General features: G+C 36.4%; 1 protein-coding gene across 2 annotated transcripts; it reads left to right on the forward strand.

Annotated features, from left to right (window-relative positions):
* The first annotated feature begins 2725 nt into the window (after nucleotides 1-2725).
* On the forward strand, nucleotides 2726-6672 carry LOC127874129 (uncharacterized). 2 transcript variants are annotated; one of them, XR_008046641.1, is made up of 5 exons: nucleotides 2726-2859; nucleotides 4247-4427; nucleotides 4835-4959; nucleotides 5666-5796; nucleotides 6496-6672. XR_008046641.1 is itself a non-coding variant. In XM_052418283.1 (4 exons), the coding sequence occupies exons 1-3, from the start codon at nucleotides 2791-2793 to the stop codon at nucleotides 4885-4887; spliced, it is 303 nt and encodes a 100-aa protein (XP_052274243.1). In that variant the 5' UTR covers nucleotides 2726-2790; the 3' UTR covers nucleotides 4888-4959; nucleotides 5451-5551. The 2 variants fall into 2 exon arrangements, 1 of the variants encoding a protein (XP_052274243.1); XM_052418283.1 differs by lacking the exons at nucleotides 5666-5796; nucleotides 6496-6672 and adding an exon at nucleotides 5451-5551.
* The last annotated feature ends 12361 nt before the right edge of the window (nucleotides 6673-19033 follow it).

Raw genomic sequence — 19033 nt, forward strand, 5'->3', positions numbered from 1 at the left:
GATTGGAGTAAAATTATCTTCCATATAGACCGTTCCATAATCGATAAATTGACCGCCGCCATATTGTCAGTCACGTGACTGTCCGCCATTACACTGCTGCTAACTGGTGCGAGTCTGCGATTCCAAAAGCCAAAGACGTAGAGAATACCCGCTTAACCGTTGTCGGATAAATAAATTACTTAATGAATTAATGTGAGGCGATTATCACATTTTTGTTGTTTAAATGATTGTTTGAAGTTGAGATTGATTGTTACAAATAAAATGTTTAAAATGCTTTCGTGTATTTGCTTTTTTATATCTGTAATCAAGTGGTAATCATCGGCGAAAATTTGCCGGTTCAGTCGCTCATACTATGTCTTTGATTAGACTTTTTACTTTTAACGTTTCACAAACAATTCACGCATGTATTGTTGTGTTGATGTTAATAGCCGCAACATCAAGCAATTTATATTTTAATTAATACTTATTAAAGATTCTCGCGCAATTAATTACCGCTAATTGTTTGTAATTGGTCTCATTTTGTAAAAATCTATATTCCAAAATCAAAACATATTATATTAAGTACGGTATGATATTTTTGATACGCCTTCCATTATTTTTCTTGTTCTAACTGATATCAAAGATAAAAAAATTGTGGTTTGGTTTATATTTAATTTTTTTTAGATGGAATTTTGTCACGTTAAAAAACGAGCTTTTTATCATGAGAGAGTGATATTGATCTTGACGATATTTTATGTGATTATTCGGAAGATGAAGAGAATGTGATCTATGTGATATATCTATATTTGCATCTGTGAATCATTTAACAGCTATAAAGCTAAAAAATACTTTAAAATGTATTTTATAGGTCTTTGAAGTAACGCAAAACATATGGATAACGACACCAAATGTTTAGTCAATTAATCCACACAAAAAAACTCCGAAAAAACACCTAAATAATATTTCAAAAATATATTATTAAGCGCCAAACGAATTTATTAATACATTTATTTGCAACTTTAAAAACGCGGCATAAGCATCAAATTAAAGATTATCTGAAGACTGTAAGGCCAACAATTTGACACAACAAAGAGCTCTATGCATAAGCCGTAATATTTTTTGCAGAAAAGCTTCAATAAATTACAATAGTAATACATCTAATTATAAAAATATAATTATGAATGGCATGAGTACGTTAGTGTGATAAACACGTGAGTAATAGAAAGTGTAAGGGGTGCATTGAAAATAAACGTACTACAAAGCCCTATTAAAAGCGAAGTGCATGACAGTATTTACATGTAATTTTAATTTGATGGGTTTTGTACAGAGAATGACGCTATTGAGGAATATTAACATACAACTGAAAAACACAACTTTACATGATGCAATTTGAACTGTGTATTCATGTATATTGAAAAATCGTTACTAGTGAGTATGAGTGGCAAATATCTAACATTTTAACACACATATATCTATATTAATATTTTTTTAAACATTATTTACCCCCGTTCGTGTCAAATGTATTTTCTTGTTTTTATGATGTCGTTCGTGCATTGCCGTAACATTACATCTTCATACGAAATGACGTAGTTTTAATTCACCGATACCCGCTAAATACGTTAAATGTTATGTTTTTAGGTAAATTTTAAAATTATCAAATACTTTTTTTTATAAATTAAACCAGGGATTAAACGGGCTAGTATCTTTACGGTGTACAATTTCTGATATTCTATATTGGACATAACTTTTAATTTGTACAATATGTAACATATCTAATGAACGCAACTGTTAAGTATGTCGGGGGTAAAATATTAAACCAAATGACTGCTTAATACTACCAGAAAGAGAAGACATGGTGGCATCATCAATTGTGTTTAATGACCAGACTGTCATCTGCCACCCAGTGTGGTTTATGACACCCCGGGGTGACGCCATGTTGTTAGTTAAGTCTGGATAATATCTGATCAAAACGAGATAATCGGATTATGCAGAACAAACGGGCAATTCAACATTGGAATTCAAAGGATTACGCGATTTTAAGATTGATGCATATAATCAAATGATACATATTGCATTTAGTTTAATTAAATGTTTTTTTTAATGTGTCAACGTGTTTACTTTCCTAGACAAATAACTACAAAATGCACGTTTTTCAAACATTTTTCTGGTGTAACACTAGCTTAACATCTCCTCTAGCAGAGAAACTTTATTTCATACAATTTGCATGACAAACAAAAAAGTTTTACAAAAAGAAAGAAATTCACCCGTTGAATAATCGGTGCTCTCTTATATATGTTACCGGTTGTTTGGCAGTAGTGTAATGGCGGACGCGGAGAGTATTCAGGGGAGATAATTGGGTAATTACTAAATTATGGAACGGTCTATATAGCGGAGCCAACAATAAACAAACTCTTTGGATAGTTCATACTGATACATATAGTGAGTTTTATTTTTATTTTCTTTAAACATTTAGGCTGACTATGTTTTCACTGTTTTCATTTTTTGAACTTATTTTTAAAAAATGTACTTTTGCACTTATTTGAATATGTTAAATGAATTATTTATATTTTCTTCATTTTTTGTTAAATATGTGTTATTTCTTATTTTATTATTTATATATAATTTTCATATAATTTTCGTTTTTATTACATTACTCTGATTTTTTTTATTCAATAATTTATATTTTTAGTTCTTGCAGTATTATTGTCAACTAGTTAAAGTTTGCAATTTGTTTTATCTGCAGCCTACGAACTTTGGCTGAAGGCGGGGTCAGCGAGTACGCTGAATCATGACGCCACCGCTGCAGAATCCATGACGATCACGTGCAGTGACGGGACGGACCAAATCACCAGCAGTTACAAGGTGGACTTTTCGGACGCGGTACGTGTACATTTAAGCGGCGCTCTGGGAAAACGGGGCTTAATGCAAGTGCGTACAGTGTCGTCTGAGATTAGCCTCTGCAGTCCGCTTGTACGGCATTTTACTTTTAAAGCCCCATTACTACTCAAAATTAACGAAAATTTCGTACAATATTTCGTAAAATAAAGTTGAACAATTAAAAATCAGTGTTCCTAATGGCAATTGCCGAAATTTCAACGCCAGATGTGGTCTGGTAAAATAGATGTTTGTAGACACAAAATGCTCGTTTTTATTATTGTTTTGCATATTTAATTCCATTTTAGTTTCCCGCAACGATATGTATTCATACGACACATTAACACTAACATGGTACCATTTTAGTGTTCGTGTTTCGTATAAATAGATTTATTTGCGGGAAATAAAAATGGAATTAATTGTGTCACAAATAAATAAAAACGAGCATTTTTTTATCTACAAAAATATATGTTATCATATGACATCTAGCGTTGAAATTGTGGCTATCGCTATAAGGAACACTGATTTCTTAGGTGTTAACTTTATTTTACGAAATACTTTATGAAATTGTCTTTGATTTTGAACGTTATAGAGGCTTTAAAGAAATTCTCTTTTTTATCAACAAATCCTGTTAAAGCGGAAAGTGTCGTCCCTGATCAGCCTCTGCAGACTAGACAGATAAATCTGGTGCGACACTAAACGCACATGCATTAAGCCCCGTTTTACCCCAGCGCGGCTCATTTCTTTATCGAATTCACCGGTATTCTCTCCTACATGAGCACCGCAATCGGAAGACCGCATGAACGCAGTGTTTCGGAGTAGCTCGGTCTGTCGGTCCGTTGATGTGTCCGGAAAGCAGCGTCCAATACATCCCTAAGCTATGGACGGTTGCATTTGGTCAATGCAATGACAGATATATGAAATAATTCACATTTGTGGATCGCCAAAGCGTGGCGGGCGAAAGGGGAGGGCGGGGCGGGGGGGGGGGGGCGTGAGGATTGCGTTCGATTCCATACATAGAAGTTGTGTATTTTAGTTCCCGATGTGAAGCAAACGGTATAATGAAGAAAAGCGTTTGTTTTAAGAAAATATGGCCTGATATTGCTTGGACAAAATTGAAAAAACTAACTTTTTATATATTTGACGATTTTCTAAAGTTGTGACAGTGATTCCAAAAATAAAATAATAATGGATATAACTGAGCGAAAACACTATGGACATAGATATAAGCTATATATTCCGTTTGTAAGGGCGTATCCTTAGATATTATAGCCTACATCATGGGATACATTACACAAGTTGTTTTTTACCTCTCTATATAAAAAATAATTCTTAAGATATGGCATATGCTTTACTTTCAAATTGAAAAAAAAAGAGTAAATCTTCATTAAAGGCCCCCGTTCTAACCAATTTTGCCGGTACTTCCGGTCCGCTGGGTGACCTATCGCCAGTGGGCACTTCCGTACATCAGTTCACCGTTACCGACCAGGATGACGCTATTTCCTGTTCCATCAACGCGCCGGAGATTGCAAAGTTTGGCATCACCAAGGTGGATACCGCTACCGGAGCTCAACGTAAGTTTGGTGACGTCATTACGTTAATGTGCAGACGTCGTTACGTTAGTTTGGTGACGGTAATACGTAAGTTTAGTGACATTATTTTAATGATGATGATGATTGTGATAGTGGTGATTCCATTAATATGGTCATGATGATTGTTATAGTGGTTTTGTTGATGAGGAGTAGGAATATAATTATCAGTATACTGCTGCAGCTGCTGCTTATGATGATGATGTTATAGTGATGATGATGATGATGAGTAGGAGGAGGAGGAGGAGGAGTAGGAGGTGGATGTTGATGATGAGGAGGAGAAGGTGGATGAATTTTTGTTAATGCGAGTGTCAAAGAGATGCTAAAATGGTTTAAATATCGGTGACACCTTTTGCTAAGCCATCATGGTTAATTAGGTGCTTTTTTTTAAGGGTTCGACGTCAAGACGATTGCCCTGCTTGATTACGACTCTGCTACGAGTTAAACGATCACCGTCACGTGCACTGATGCTATCAACAGTGTGACGTCATCAAGGACCATCAATATAGCCGATGACGTAAGCATAATAAAAATGAATAACTGAAAAACGATTTAATCATTTGTTAAAACATGTTTTCGAATAAGTTAATCGTTTATCGTTTATTATTTAGTAAATACTGATTACTGAAGTCGATGTGAACGTTTAGCGTTTAAACTATTGACAAAAAACATGTGTTTTGCACTGTCATAATTTTTCTCAATATACATTCTAGCACTCATTCCGTTGTAATTGGTATTCCACTGTTCGAAAAGTACGTCGGTCGGTCGCAATAGTGATACATCGATTTTGTCCGGATTCCTCGGTTAGATAGATCTCAACAATCGTGATACATGGACTATTTCCGGAATCGTCCGTAAGATAAATTTATGCAATAAATCGCCTGATGATTCAAAGTTGGTCGGTCGGTCCCTAATCAATTTCTTTTCCCTTCGATATCAAGAGAACGCTTGGACTTACGATCATCCAAATGGGTACGCTGGTTACATATGACGCCCTTAATTTTTAAGGCAAAAACGTCAAATGTAAATGTCACAGAAGCTTGGAAGATGAAATTCGTTCTCTATTAAAAACCTGTAAAGAAATGATTCTATGGTTTGACGTCGCGGTCCTGCATATTTTAAGAACGTCATGTGTTACTCTTCTGTTTTCGCTATTGCTTCAAACAGGTAATGAAGTTTCCAGATTTATAAGAAGATCACAATACACCTACATATTGCTTTAGAAACCGGTTTTTACCGGACTTCCCGCTACGCTGTCGCCGGCGCGTGCCGACGGATTGCTGACGGGGCGTCACTTCGCACGTTCAGCGTCACGGACGCCAACGACCAGCGTTTCATAACTTGCTCAATTTAGGTAAGTAATTTCTGGGATTACTATATAAAAATCGTTATATTGAGTATAATCGTAAAATTCTGGAAATATCAACTATAGATTTTGTATGTAAATTGTATAATTACTATTACTTTTTATACACCCATCAAGTACACAAACAATGAAAAAAAGCCCACGGGCTGTTTGTTTTTTAAGTGTTATTTTACATGTAAACTTCAACAAAAAGCTTTTGCTATTGAGACTAAACATATAAATACCAGTACAAAAAAAGCAAATGGGAAAAGAACTTGACAGTAAGAAAACTTTGAAAAAGCATTAACTTTAAAGTAAACTTGTTGATATAGTGTTCTTTTGTTCAACTCATGACTGCATAAAAATAAATACCGGTATTTTCACAATTGGCGCAGTAATGTGTGCAAATAAGAAGCTTTCTTATTTATTGTGCATTAAAATCGATTACCAACCGAAACCAATAAACATCCATTTATCCTCTATGTGAGAATGCCGTGGTGTTATAGATATGGTGTCCGCCTAGCGACAGGGCGTTCATATGTGCGATCCCCAATGTGGGAGTTCTCATTATATCCTCCCAAAGACACCAAGTACTGGATCTAACCAGGAATCGGACTCGATAGAGTTTGAATAACCTTTATATCCTCGATGCATTCGAGCAACAATAAATAGGTGTAAAGGTACAGGTATCGCCTCCTTACGCCACAGGCGCCACAGGACAGCTTCTTCAACGTGGTTCCTGGCACGGCGCCGACATTTGCCATCTGGGTGAAAGGCGGCGTGAAGTTGGACGCGGCGACGTCACCTCTCCTCGTTAACGTTCAGTGCGTTGATGACAGATCGCCGGCGAATATCATAACCGAAACGTTCACGGTTCCCTTACTTGATAAGGTACCATACAAACCATTTTAGTTGTCGGAATTAATTTCGTGATTTTTTGTTTTAAAAATGTCTTTTCCTTGGACACGTTAACCTGTGAAGTACTGCGAAGTCCATATTATACGGTCTACTCTAATTTTCGTGGACTTCGTGGGTTCTCAATCACGCAGTTAACTGTTCAAAGAACGTTTACTGCTCCCTTACTTGAGAAGGTACTGCGAAATCATTTTTATCCTATAACCAGATGAAAATCGATACAATAACAACGATCTTATAAACTTAAGCTTTATACTATCGCTATTTTTAGATCAGATTTGGGATTTTCCAAAAAAATGGAGAATACGTTTTTGCCAATTACGGAAAGATAAAATCGTCATAAAATGCGATGTTTTATAATTATTAATGGAAAAGGGGATGAAATAATAGAATAAATAGAATACTATGTGAGTTTTGAATAAATATCAAGTTTATCATGCTCGGCTCGAACCATGGTAGCGCTCGGCACGCCTCGCGCTAACATGATTCAAAGCCTCGCGTGATAAACTTGATCTTTATCCAAAACTCACATAATATTCTTTTTATATTTGTGGCCATGATATTTTGTTGCCTAAAAATACATTTTCGTACGCAGGTCAATTTGTGGATTTTCAATTTAGGAAGAAATGTTGAAATTAAGTCGGTCATTTTCCGAAGTTTTTGTGTTAAATTCGTGGATCGGTAAACCCACAAAATCAACGAACATTAACCCATTTATGCCTAACGTCTAGAAAAAAAATGCCTTGGCAAACAGCGTTGACTCAGATGAAACGCCGCATGATGCGGCGTCTCATCAGGGTCTGCGCTGTTTGCTTAAATGATTTTTTGTAAGACCTATTCTAAATATAGAAATAAATATACTAGACATCCCTAATTTTGGAAATAAATTGATCCAATTTGGAAGGATGGGAGAGTCCACTACGCATAAATGGGTTAATGTATCACAAATAATAATCATTGTACTTCATTTGTCTCGCAATATTATAGTGCTCACAAAAATATTGTCCATCCGAATCTGTGACATCTTCATATTCGTTATATTGTGATATTGTTTTTTAAAAGCCTGATATTTTAGACAAAAAATTAATACATACGTGATTTTAATCATCTGTATTTTCAAGAACATTTTTTTCTCAAAAATTGATAATTAACATATCCTTTTTTTATAGTAACATAAATACTCAAACTCAACGAATATTTCGCAAAATATTTCGTAAAATAAAGTTAACCCATACGAAATCAGTGTTCCTTATAGCAATAGCGGAATTTTCAACGCTATATATGGTATGGTAACATAGATTTAATGAGATACAAAATGCTCGTTATTACTTTTTTTGCGACAAAAGATTCCATGTTAATTTCACGCCACGATATCCGAATATTTACCAGCGAACTCGATACTGGCTCCGGGCAGCGTCGTAATCATGAGAACGACCACATATTTCGCAATTTAGGATATTGCTATATGTAACATTATTTTTTTGTGTTAACTTTATTTTTCGAAATATTGTAAGAAATATTCGTTGATTTTGAGTGTTGATGGGTTTTGAACATATCCTTGTTTTTTTAAGCAAACGATGTTGCACATTCAAGCTGATTTTGTTCACAGCGGTACTATTGTACACAAACATCTTTTCACCTGTTCTGTTAGGTGACACGGTATTTCGTGTATACACATTCAATCTTTTGGAATTTAACATAGAGTTTCTTTCTGACAGAAAATTGTATAGTGAAATTGCCGGTCGCTTTTCATTTGTCAAATTGACTTCCACAACTGGTCAAGAACTTGAACGTCAAAGACATCGAACACTATAATTGATCAATTGTATACAAGAACAAAAACAATAACAACAACGACAACACCGACAACAACAACAACAACTACAAATACTACTTCTACTATTGATCATCTATTTATTTATATGTCATTCAGTTAACAGTTCAGATTTTGAAAACGAATGCTATACATGTTTTATATTAACCATTGACTTTAGCAATTCATTTTTTAAAGTTGAGCAATTCATTTTAAAGGGGCCTTTTCACAGATTTTGGCATTTTTTTAACTTATTCATTAAATGCTTTATATCGATAAATGTAAACATTGGATCGTAAAAGATCCAGTAAAAAATCAAGAATAAAATTAAAAAAAGGAAAAGAACATTGCCCGGACCAGGTTTCGAACCAGTGACCCCTGGAGTCCTGCCAGAGTCCTGAAGTAAAAACGCTTTAGCCTACTGAGCTATTCCACCGAGTACATATACTTGAAGTATTTTATACCTTATATAAGCAATCTTCGTAGTTTCACAAAATTTAACGACAAAAACAGAACTCTCCAAATTATTCAATCGTTTCGCGTTGCAACGCTTTATAATTTTTAGGTTTTAAAATCGTCAACAGATGCATATAATGGCTATATTTGACCATGGTAAATGTTCAGTATTACTGTTTCCTCACAAATATCATAACTAAAACGAAAATTTGCGAATCTGAAACAACTTTTTTTAAATTTTGTCAATTTACCAAAGCGTGAAAAGATCCCTTTAAAATACTCCTCATATTTCATTAACTGTGTTTTAATGTAGAACGCTTAACATCCATCTATATAATCACATATTGCACGGATTTTACTAATAAAATACAGGTCTTTACTGTAACAAAAAAATCATAGTATTTTATATTTTTTATAGCCTCTGACGTTCGTTACGGGAATTCCCGGCACATCTCCGTCTATTTCCGACTCGACCGTCACCGCGACGTCACTCGGTGTCTTCACCGTTACCGATCCCGACACGACATGCAGTATTACGTCATCGCTGACGTCAGTGTATGAGATCAGACCCGTGACGTCACCGGCAGATCTTCAAAAGCCGGGTATGGCGTCTTTTAATAACGGATTAAGTCTTCTCAATAATAAGTCATTTTGTGGAGCACGCTTGATAAAAGCTCGATACAGAAGTCTCAATGGTGTATGCGAGTAAGCGCATGCATTCGATCTTACTCCGACTGTAAGTTCGTCGGTCACCAAGTGAAGCGTGTCGAGTGTACATCCGCCTCCCTAACTCAAAAAGTCTAGGTTACGCTTTGTTGTAAAATTGTGACATCGTGAACAAGATCCTTAAAGACCACACCATTTTAAAAAAAAATTTAACAACCAATATATTTTTTTTTACCTTTAAACATGTCTTATTCTAGAGTTCCAAGTGTGGGTCAGTGCCGCCGTTACACAAGCGTCTATAGACTTCAATGACCAGGCGGTTCCGTTGCCGTTGACGATCACGTGTACGGATGGAAACACCGCCATCACGGGAACGTTCAACGTCAATATTGTCGACGAGGTTTGTATGGAACTGTTTTAAAAAGCAATGTTGGATGTTTTTATGGGTTAAGTGCATCTGCGTAAAGTGTCATCCCATAAGGATATTCGCCAGTGCAATCCGCATATACTACTCAGGGACGACTCTTTCCGCTTTTGTGGATTTCATTTTGTTGAACGGAAGTCTCTTCTTCGCGAAAATCTTCATTATGTGGAAAAGTGTCGTCCCTGATTAGCCTGTGCAGACTGCACTTTACGCACATGCAGTAACAGGTTGCAGAGTCAACGGGATTTGCCGGGTTTTACACATTTTTTTCTCTTGGCGACTTTAGCCTCCGGTGATATCAGTACTTCCGGCGATCGGAACGGCTAACAACGACGGTTTGCAGACGGTCGCCACAATCCTCCACACGTTCAGCGTGACAGACAGCGATGACGCCGTAAACTGCTCCGTGAGAGCGCCGCAAAACGCCCGTTTTGAAGTGGTACTCGCCACTAGCCCAGGTTGTCTGTCGTCGAATTTCAATGTTGCAAAAGTGGCTAAACAGAAATGAATTTTACTTTATATGTAAAACACATTTGAAATGAATTATAAGTCAATACCGCATAGTCTCGTGTTACGATTGCAAGTTAAAATCTGGTTTTCTAGAGTAATTTTCTAGTAAGATCTAGATAGGATCCAATTGTCTTAAACTCTTCAAGAGCCGTGCTCTGGGAAAACGGAGCTTAATGCATGTGCGTAAATTGTCTTCTCTGATTAGCCTGTGCAGTTCGCATAGATTAATTAGCCACGATACTTTCAGCTTAAATATTTATTTATTTTTAATTACATAAAAGCCCCGTTTTTGATAGAGGGCTGGTCATATTTCACCAAGCAAGTGTCTAAAGTATACCATTTCACGAGTTTCTTTCTCCCTCCGCTACAGTAAGAATCTCCTTTCCTCCAGTAGTCAGTAAACAAACAAATGCTCATAATTACTTATTTCGGCGAGTTAATTTTTTTTTAACCGACCGACGAATTATGCTTGTTTTCAGCGTTCAATATCCGCGTTAAAGCGGGGGCGACGTTAGCGGCCGCCGATGGACCTCACGTCATCAACGTGGATTGTACAGACAGCGTCAACACCGTCAATCACACGTTCACACAGCCAGCCTGTATTAATACGTTAGGCAATTTTATGTTACCCCCCCCCCCCCCCCGCAAACAAAGGGTTTATTTACAAGTGAACTGTTACCTATTTCACTTTAGCCGCCGACTTTTGTTATATCATGAATGAAGCGTTTCTATCACGCAATAATGTATTACGTTTATGTTTACCACTGCATTGGTATTTCACTTTAGCCGCCGACTTTTGTCTCCGGCATGCCCGGAAGTTCTGCGAGCATCTCTGACGCCACTGTCACACAGACGTTGCTCGGGAAATTCACAACTACTTTTCCTGATACAACTTGCTCTGTGACGTCACCAGTAGCCTCTGCATATGAGGTCAGGAAAGTGACGTCACCGGCGAATCCTCAACAACCTGGTAGAGTAATCATTGATCATAGTGTGAACGCCTACAATTTTAAGGCTCATGAACCACCACAAGGGTACATTTAGTAATGTTCAATTGGTCATTGTCGGTTCATTGGTTCAGGAACTATATGTACTTAAAAGTACCCGGGTGTTCATAAGTATACTACAAAGTACCCGTGGTACGGAAAATACATACTAAGTAAGAAAGTACCTAAGGGTATGACCGGGTGCCTTTAAGCGTATTTTTTGTACACGGGGTACAGTTAAGTGAACTTAAGAGTACTTAAGAGTACACGGGGTACTTCTAAATTGTAACTGAGCCGACAAAGCAATTGAACCAATAGAAGTATCATCGTCGACCCGTCTGTTCATTCATCTTTAAATCGCATTTATTTTGCATTAGTATGTGAGATTATAAAACATATCTCCTTCAATTTTAATGTAACAGGGTTCGGTATAAGAAGAACTTATACTGCCTTGCATTATGAGCTAGCTTTTATAGCGACGCGGTACCGGGTTCGATCCCCGGCCACATTTTAATAAAAGAGCAGAGCTTTGATTCTGGCAATTCTTTCAAATTAAACATCGACATTCGTGACATTTCACAGATAACGTTTTATATAATATGTAATTGTTTCCTCACGAATATCCCAAGCTTGGTTAAATCGCGGCCGCAACTGAGTCTTTTCAAATTTCCTTTTAAACGGCCATCTAATCTGACAGTTTCTTCTTTTGCTATGTCTAACAATGTAGTATGACGTCATTAGTGTGTACAATATTACGTAATATATGTGTACAATATGACATCATGTATGTGTTCAGTATGAGTCATGTTAACGTCATATATGTGAACAGTGTGGATCAGCTTGCCGTTATTTTTTGGTACATTATGAGTCATGTCATATATGTGTATAGTAAGACGTCATATATTTGTTTAACAGAGTTTGAAGTTTGGATCAAAATCACCGTAACTCAAGCATCTATCGACTTCAACGACCAGACCGTTCCGTTGCCGTTAACGATAAAATGTACTGACGGATACGTCGCGAATGAAATCACGGGAACGTTTAACGTCAATATTGTCGATGAGGTTTGTATGGAACTGTTTGAATCAGCAATTTTCATATGTATATCTATTTATGCATACCTTTCAATACCAACTCTATAAAAACAACAACAACACTTTCATGGGCGCTACGTAATTTAACATCAATGGATTTTAAACTAACATAACAGACGTGACGTGTCAAGGTCAAAGGTCAAGGACACAATTCATGCTTTTGAAAATATAATTAAGTTGGACCAATGTAGGTTTGTAAAAGGAGCAATTTCGGAAACGTTTCGGAGCACAGTATCAGCGACATGCATTAAGAAATTAAAAGTAAAAGGCACGAATTGATAGGTATGAAATTTCTGTTCAGATTTTTTATGTACTTCTTGACAGATTTTCGTATTAACGTAAAATATAATTAAATTGAATAAGTAACAAAATTATAAGATATGGGACTTTTTAAAAGCATAAACACAAAGAAAAGATAAAATAAGATCGTGCCGTGAGGATCGAACATAAAGGAAAAACTGACTCTGTACTTCTGAACCACGAATGCTTGTGAAACTATTACGTACTTTAAACCATATGTCGGTGACACATTGTTTTGCTTCGACTAACAGCGATTTAAACGCTTTGTATTTTTTGTACCAATAAACAAGCATATACGTTAAATATTTTAATCAAGTTGGGAGATATATCTTGCCTGTTTGAATATTATGAAAACTAACTTTTTGAATAAATGATTTTTTCATTTTTTTTCATTTTTTATTTAAATCTTCATTTCGCCACTTTGAAAAAAAACATTAAATAAATCTATATTAACAATAACCATATTATCTTTCAAAATCATCAAAAAAAAGTCATGACTAGCAAGCAATCGTCATTTTGTCAGAAGATATATTTTAACGTAAAAAAAAGGAATTTCACAAGGATGTCCACTTTCCCTTCTATTAAATATATGCATCGTTCTAGAAAACTGGGCTTGTGCGTGAAGTGTTCACCCAGATTAGACTATGCAGTTCGCACAGGCTAAAAAGGGACGCTACTTACTGCCTAAACATAATTCTCGTGAAGAAGAGAATTAATGTTATCGTCTCTGATATGTCAGTGCGGACAGCACAGGCTAACATGTGACGACAATTGACGCGGATGCTTTAAACCCTGTTTTCCCAGAGCAAGGCACATATACGTATTGCCCATTTAAATAACAGATAATTGTTTAACTACAGCCCCCAGTGATAACCTTACTACCCTCTACCGGAACTTCCATCAACGATGGTTTGCAGGCGGCCGCGGCGACCATCCATACGTTCAACGTCACCGACAGCGACGACGTTGTCACGTGCTCAGCACGAGCGCCGGAATCCACCTTTTTTGAATTGGTAGCCGCAACTAGCCCTGGTACATGGTTTCACAATTACCCCCCCCCCCCCCCCCCCCCCCCCCCACCTTTTAATCGCTTTTTATTAACAGTGTTAACTAATTCTAGTTTGTCGGCATTAAATTTCTTGTGGTATAAAAAACGACATGAAAATGAGCGGATTTTTAATTTCCAAACAAAAACATAAGTCGGACTGTGGAATCGTATATTCGTAACCAGACCACGAAATCAACGATAATTCATGAGTTTCCTTGGCATGCGCGTAGTGTAAAAATGACGTCTCTATAAAAAAAAGGTGGCAAAATAACCGAGCGGTTTACGAAAAACAAGATTTTCGTTTTTTTTAGTAGCATAATAATTTTTGCCATTGCTCTTGGTGATTCCAATCGGTTTAGAATATCGATACTTATTAAAGGTTTTGTTATAAAATCGGAATATGACCTTTAATACTGATTTTACAGTAATTGCTATTTAACAGAAACGTCGATCAGAGCCACCGTTTTGTTTTCTATAGTCATTTGTTTAGTGATATAAAGTTGCTTGGATTGCCTTGACAGTATGCAATAATATGCTCTCTTTTCCTACTGAAATATAAGCCAAACGTTTTCAACACAGATTCAAACAGTTCGTTAAATTCGTGATAACTATATATGATGCGTATAATATTAACAAACAATGTGTCTGTAATGAAAATGAAATAAAACCACTTTTCTTTTCAGCGTTCAGTATCCGCGTGAAAGCAGGAGTGACGTTGGCTGCAGCTGTCAGTCCATACGTCATGCACGTTGATTGCACAGATGCCGTAACCGCCGTCAGTTCAACGTTTACCCAGCCAGTCCTTGATAAGGTACGTAATGATGTTGTGGTATCGAAAACAATATTGAGTATCCATTGATATTTGTATAAAATTTAAGAATTACAAAACTGAAACATTTTTGAAAATTGGTTAAACTTTAGTGAAGTTATGCCAATTGGAACATTTAAAAAAATATTGTTTTTTCTCCGCGAAATCTTCAAAAATACAATACAAATATCTTACATTGCTGAGCATGTTTTTCCAGCTGAAAATATGATAGTCCTTAAACATGTTATGAAGATTTACAAACATTTCATGCGCAACACTGTCAGGAGGGGAGCTATATTTTAAATTAACAGGACCTAGTTGTTCTCAGGCCTCAATAAAATGAAACTATGATTTATGTTTAGCCACCATATACAGAGCAGGTAATCACGTGATAGTCAAGATGACTACGTCCATGCCAAGACAGTTATTTTTTGGCGTCTTATACCCTTTATTACATTAATTATTTTTTAAATGACGCTCACTTTTCAGCCATATCAGTAAAATGTTTTGCGTTTCATATTAAAATTCGCTTTATATCTTGACTTTACTACCCGCCGATTTCCTTAGTGGAGCTGTAATTAGGTCATCCCGCTAAGTTTTATGTTTGAGCCGAGATCTAGGAAAATGTGATTTAATGCATGTGCGTAAAGTTTCGTCACATATAAGCCTTTGCCGTCCGCACATGCTAATCGGGCGCTACATTTTCGCCCCAAACTGGAATTTTGCTCAGAAGAGACGGCATTTTTAAAGAAGATTACAATAAAGGCGAAAAGTGTCTTCCTTGATTAGCATTGTACGACACTCTACGGACATGCGTTAAGTGGATTTTCCCAGAGCGTGATTCATGTGTTGCATTTAGGGTTTTATGCTTTCCAGTGGTTTATAGAGAAATATCAGTCAATTAAAAATGACAATGCACTGTTAAAAACAGTGAAAGTAACAGTGAAATAACGTTATTGTTTATATGTCGTGATGCCATTATTTTAGAGTAATTCTCCAGGTTAAATACCAAAAAAGTCATTTGTAAGCATAAAATAAAATTTAATTGCTTTGCTGGAAAATCGATTTAAATTCACTCGTGATCATCGATTTGTTTATGTGATCAAGCCTGAATTAAAATCCATATTCTACCAGATCAGCCAAATGTCCTCTATTTCTTTTATTCCGAGTAGCCGCCGACATTTGTATCTGGGATTCCTGGGAATTCCCCTGACGTCTCAGACGACAACGTGATTGCGACGTCACTGGGAAAGTTCACAACTACGGACCCTGATACCACGTGTTCTGTGACGTTACCTGTGACAACAGTTTATGAGATCAGAAAAGTGGCGTCACCGACCGATCCCCAGAAACCGGGTAACAATTTAGAAAAAAATAAATGGGCCGCGCTCTGTGAGAAAGGGGTTTAATGCATGTGCGGAAAGTTTCATCCCATATTAGCCTGTGCAGTATGTATCAGAAACGACACTTATCGCTTTTATGATATTTTTCGTTTAAAAAAAGTCTCTTCTTAGCAAAAATTCCAGTTTAGGCGGAAAGTGTTTGCCGGATTAGCCTATGCAGACTGCACAGGCTTATCTGGGAAGAAACTTTGCGCACATTAAACCCCATTTTCACAGAGCGGTTCGCTTAATGTTTTTTTAAGGGAGGCGCCGTAACAAACATACCACATAAGTAAACATACCACATAAGTACACATACCACATAAGTAAACATAACACATATGTAAACATAAAGCATAAGTTAACATAACACATAACTAAACATAACACATAAGTAAACATGACACATAGGTAAACATAGCACATACGAGCTTCGTTCTTGGAAAACGGGGCTTAATGCATCTGCATAAAAGGTCGTCTCAGATAAGCCTGTGCATTCCGCGTACGCTCAGACGACATTTTCCGCTTTGAAATATTAGTGCGTGAAGGCTGAAATCTAGAACCATAGTTTTACAGAGTTTGAAGTGTGGATCAGTAACGCCGTTACCCAGGCGTCTATCGACTTCAATGACCCGCCTGTTTCCCTTACGTTAACAATCAAGTGCACTTACAGGAACGTTCTTAATGACATTACGGGAACGTTTAACGTCAACATTGTCGACTCAGTAAGTTGCATTCACGTTATTATAGGGTATGGGAATCCTGATGAATTGCTTTGAAAGCACTAAACTATTTGTATAAATTTAAAAACTCTTTGAAAAACGACCAGCCCTGATGGTTTAAAATGCACTTTCAAAAACTGCTTAACAGCGTTATATATGTTTATTTAAACAGTGACACTTCGACTCGATTGTTTTTCACTTGAACCCATGCACGCAATTGCGCGTAAGCCTGCCGGCACAACTTTTATGTTGTTTGCTTCGGAGTTTAACAACGTTGTGTTTGAAAAAATGAGCCTCGCTCTGAGAAGACCGGATTAAATGCATGGGATTTTCAAAGTGTCGTTCCATATTAGCATAGGCGGAAAGTGTCGTTCCTGATTGCTTGGGAAGCTCCGGTTTTCCCAGATGTTTGTTTTATATATTGGGCATGTGGTCTTTGAATATTAATAACAATTATTGACTTGACGTGTAATTTTGTCTCGCTTAAAATTCAGCGAAAACCCGTGTTGAATGGCAACTAGTAAAAGAAAATATTCCAAAGTGATGACGTAATATCCTGTGAAATGATTATATTATTTGACTTCAGCCGCCGGTTTTCACCGCACTGCCTGCGACCGGAACTAACATTTTCGATAGCGACGACGCCGTTAATTGCTCTGCAAGAGTTCCGGAAAACGCCCTTTTGAAGTGATCGCCGGTGTCGCATCAAGTAATAAACTGGACAAAATAATAAAAATTTAAGCCTAGTTCTGGGGAAACTGTGTTTAATGCATATGCGCTAAATGTCGTCCCTGAGCGGACCCAGGCCAACAAGGAACGACACGTTTCGCTTTTATAGTTTTTGTTTTGTTTTAATGAAGTCGATTCTACACGACAATCCAGCTTAAGCGGAAAATGTCGTCCCTGATCAGCCTGTGTCGACTGCACATGATAATCTGGACGACACTACGCAGATGCATTAAGCCTAGTTTTCAACGAACGAGGCTCATGAAGTTTAAGTTTTATATGACCTCCTACATAATACTAATGTTTCATTGGCTAAGTCAGTTCACGTCGAGGCGCCATTTTCTACTGTATGATATCACAGTAGCGTTTTTAATCATATCGTTATGTTGATATTAAAGTTGCCTGATATGATTTTTATATCCGGTTAGTTACTAGTAGGCGTTGTTTTATAATCAATAATATAATACTAGGGATCAACTTTTTAGTCATCTGTTTCAATAAAAAGGTAAAAACGATTCAAATTTAACAAAAAACAACAACAATTTGATACTAAGATGTAATATATTTTAAGCACAAATGCCATGGAAAAAAAACGTACCATACAAATGTAAAGCGCAAGTGCTAATGACGTTATGAATACATATATATTCTACCTAAAAAATCAACGTTCTAGCGATTATATTTTATTATCTGTTTAAAAAGTGTTCACGGATGTATGATACACAGAAAAATAGGCTATTGTCCTATTGTTTTATAAAATATTATACTTGGCTCGAATATCCAAAGATAATATTATTATTTAAGCCTGATCTGATATATATTGCAATGCAAAAGGGCAGTAATAAATTATTATCTATACTTCTAGTAAAGATTAGTTCTTGTAGGTAAACGTTAAATGACGTTATAAATGTTAACAAGATGACGTCATCAAATGCATTTTATCCCATTTTCACCGCGACATTGACGGTATAACACGTTGTTGAATATACTTTCTTGTATTCAACACTGTGGAATATACCTGTCGCGTGCACGGACTACTTTATAAATGACGTCATGCGATATGCGCTAAAATTAGGTCGATATTGTTTGGTTCATTGATCGAATTATAAGGTCACCCATAAGAAGAAAATGTGCAAATTTTGCAGAAAAAAATATATATGACATATTCACCAAAAGAAATGTTGAAATAAAATATAAAATTACACGATTTTTGTTTTGTTATTTTTTATTTATATTTACTTTACCACTGAATGATTTTGCATAAGAAACAAAGTCGACAAAACTTAAGCTAAAAATTATACGACCTTCAACCTTTAAATCTAGTCATATGACATAATTTTTCGCCATCCGTATAATGAATCAGCTGATTGATGGCGTCATAAATTGACATACTTAT

This window comes from Dreissena polymorpha, chromosome 1 (genome assembly GCF_020536995.1).
Source record: "Dreissena polymorpha isolate Duluth1 chromosome 1, UMN_Dpol_1.0, whole genome shotgun sequence".
In the NCBI taxonomy this organism is placed as follows: domain Eukaryota; kingdom Metazoa; phylum Mollusca; class Bivalvia; order Myida; family Dreissenidae; genus Dreissena; species Dreissena polymorpha.

Excerpts from the sequence above, each read along its gene's own strand:
- LOC127874129 (XM_052418283.1), top strand. The coding sequence starts at position 2,791 with ATGACGATCACGTGCAGTGACGGGACGGACCAAATCACCAGCAGTTAC. Across the intron at positions 2,860-4,246 it reads AGGTGGACTTTTCGGACGCG|GCCCCCGTTCTAACCAATTT; the intron begins GTACGTGTACAT and ends TCTTCATTAAAG. Across the intron at positions 4,428-4,834 it reads TACCGCTACCGGAGCTCAAC|GGTTCGACGTCAAGACGATT; the intron begins GTAAGTTTGGTG and ends CTTTTTTTTAAG.